General features: G+C 48.4%; 1 protein-coding gene across 4 annotated transcripts in view; it reads left to right on the top strand.

Moving 5' to 3' along the window:
* Positions 1-2250, top strand: part of ccdc9 (coiled-coil domain containing 9) — a 15511-nt gene that overhangs the window by 9450 nt on the left and 3811 nt on the right. For 2 of the 4 annotated variants that reach the window (XM_014033374.1, XM_014033375.1), the window contains exons 10-14: positions 295-415; positions 507-636; positions 732-1260; positions 1565-1825; positions 1908-2066. In XM_014033374.1, the coding sequence (XP_013888828.1) occupies positions 295-415; positions 507-636; positions 732-1260; positions 1565-1825; positions 1908-2066 (1200 nt within the window). The remainder of the gene's footprint in view (positions 1-294; positions 416-506; positions 637-731; positions 1261-1564; positions 1826-1907; positions 2067-2250) is intronic. The other 2 variants (XM_014033377.1, XM_014033376.1) reach the window with 2 other exon arrangements.

Raw genomic sequence — 2250 nt, 5'->3', positions numbered from 1 at the left:
CCCCGATTCTGTGAGTTTTACCCCTCCCTCAGTTAAAATCATTCACAAGCAATGTTTTTATTCTGGGTTTATATTTTTGTTTTATCACTCAGTCTAATAAAAATAGGCCATTCCAACACGACCCATGAGGTCTCAGTTTGGACCAGAACCTTAATAAAAGACGAGTACAGTCCAAAGTTATTTATAATAAATGAGTGAAAGCTTTGATCTGTTTATGCTGCGTCAGTATCTTTTTTTTTATTATTAAAGCTTTATTTGGTTTAAACAACATTTAAAATCCATATTTCCCAACAGATGACAACAAACGGCCTCCCAAAGCACCAACGTTTGGAGACTTCCTGTCCCAGGGCAGGACGCAGGGTCCACTAGGGGACCGGAGCCGAGGGAGGGGCCAAGGCCAGAAACAGAACTACAGGTGAGCTGGAGCTGAACAGCTGCCACACGTTTGTCTTTTCAATCCTGCTTTTGTCCTCAAACGCCTTTTTAATGAACTGAAATGTTGACAGTATGCACGACAATCGCTGGGAGGGAGAAAAAGAGGACGAGGAGAAGGAGAAGGAGGACAAATCAAAGACGGAGGTGAAGACGAAGAAGAAGAAGACAGAGGAAAACCCAAAACTTCGCTCACCAGAGAAGGTTATTTTAGAAACTGAAGATTAAAATATCCTGATAAACAAACTGCAGGTAATCACTGGTTCTTTTTATTAACCTCACCGCGTGTCTTTTCTCAGGTGCAGGAGAAGAATGAAGACGAAAAGGAAGAAGATGATGATGAGTGGGAGGATGCGAGCGACGACGGGGAGGTGGAGGAGGAGGGGCTCGACCCGGAACAGGACTCGAGGGACAGCGAGAAGAAGGACACCAGGAAAGAGAAACCCAGCTCGGTCGCGTCGCCCAAACATCGCCTTCGGACCACCTCGGCAGGAAGCCCCAAGGAGCAGAGGACACCCAGGCCAAAGGTCCACATCCCCCCGCCCCCGTCGGCTCAGGAGGCGTCAGAAGGTGGCAAACCCCTCAGCCCCTTTTACCCGCTGGAGGGGCACCACCCCGTGTCCGACTGGGGCGAGGAGATGGAGATGTTGTCGCCTCGAAGCAGCGTGGGAGAGAGCCCGCCGAAGCCATCGAGCACCGAGTCCAGTCCTCCTCAGAAGAAAGAGGAGGAGGAGGACAAGGAGGAGGAAGAGGGGGAGCAGAAGGAAGAAGAAGAGAAACAAGATGGTCGCTCCAGTGAACCCACCGAGTTACAAAAAGAACAAACAGGTTGGTTTTTTATAAATTACCAGCTGTCAAAATCTAAATTTACTGTTCCTGCTTCCTCATGTCCTGCTTCCTCATGTCCTATATCCTGCTTCCTCATGTCCTATATCCTGCTTCCTCATGTCCTATATCCTGCTTCCTCATGTCCTTTATTCTGCTTCTTTGTGTCCTTTATCCTGCTTCCTTGTGTCCTTTATCCTTCTTCCTTACATCCTATATCCTGCTTCCTCACATCCATTATTCCCTAATACCTCATATCCTCCTTCCTTTTATATTTATTCTTCTTCTTTCCGTCTGATTGGTTCAGATGTTTCTTCTGCCTCAGGAAACACCCAGCAGACCGTCACAGTCTCAGAGGCAGACGTTATCGCTGCAGACTCACCTGATGTGGTCTGGTCAGACCCCGCCCCCTCAGAGGTTTCAGACCCCGCCCCCTCAGAGGTTTCAGACCCCGCCCCCTCGGAGGTTTCAGACCCCGCCCCCTCAGAGGTTTCTGGTCCCGCCCCCTCAAAGGTCACCGAGGCAGATGAGACCACTGACCCAGGTACAGATGTTGCTCTACCACAAGGTAAAGACCCTAAAATAGACAACATCTAAAATCCACATTCTTTATGTGACTCTTCTAAAAATTATTTATTTTTTCCCGTCAGGAGACAAACCTGCTCCTGCTCCTGCTCCTGCTCCTGCTGTCCCTGAAGCTGAGCACAGCTCCTCTGAAGTTGCAGAGGGGAAAGGTGACAAGGCGGTGGCCGGGAGCAACGGCACTCCAACAGAAGGAGCAGAACCGTCCTCAGAACCAACGTCCTCAGGTTTGGTTCTAACCACTCACCTGTGTCTGTCTGTTAGCAAAATATCTTTCCAACACAAACAGCCAGCTGCAGAACGATCTGTCTTTACTAGGGCTGAAACGATTCCTCGAATAATTCGAGTAATTTGATTACAAAAAATCCTTGAGGCAAATTATCTGCCTTGAAGCTTTGTAAATATATATAT

The sequence above is a fragment of the Austrofundulus limnaeus genome, unplaced genomic scaffold (genome assembly GCF_001266775.1).
Source record: "Austrofundulus limnaeus strain Quisiro unplaced genomic scaffold, Austrofundulus_limnaeus-1.0 Scaffold1716, whole genome shotgun sequence".
NCBI classification, from domain to species: domain Eukaryota; kingdom Metazoa; phylum Chordata; class Actinopteri; order Cyprinodontiformes; family Rivulidae; genus Austrofundulus; species Austrofundulus limnaeus.
The sequence above is the reverse complement of the archived record's forward strand: the minus strand, read 5'-3'. Positions and strand labels throughout refer to the sequence as shown.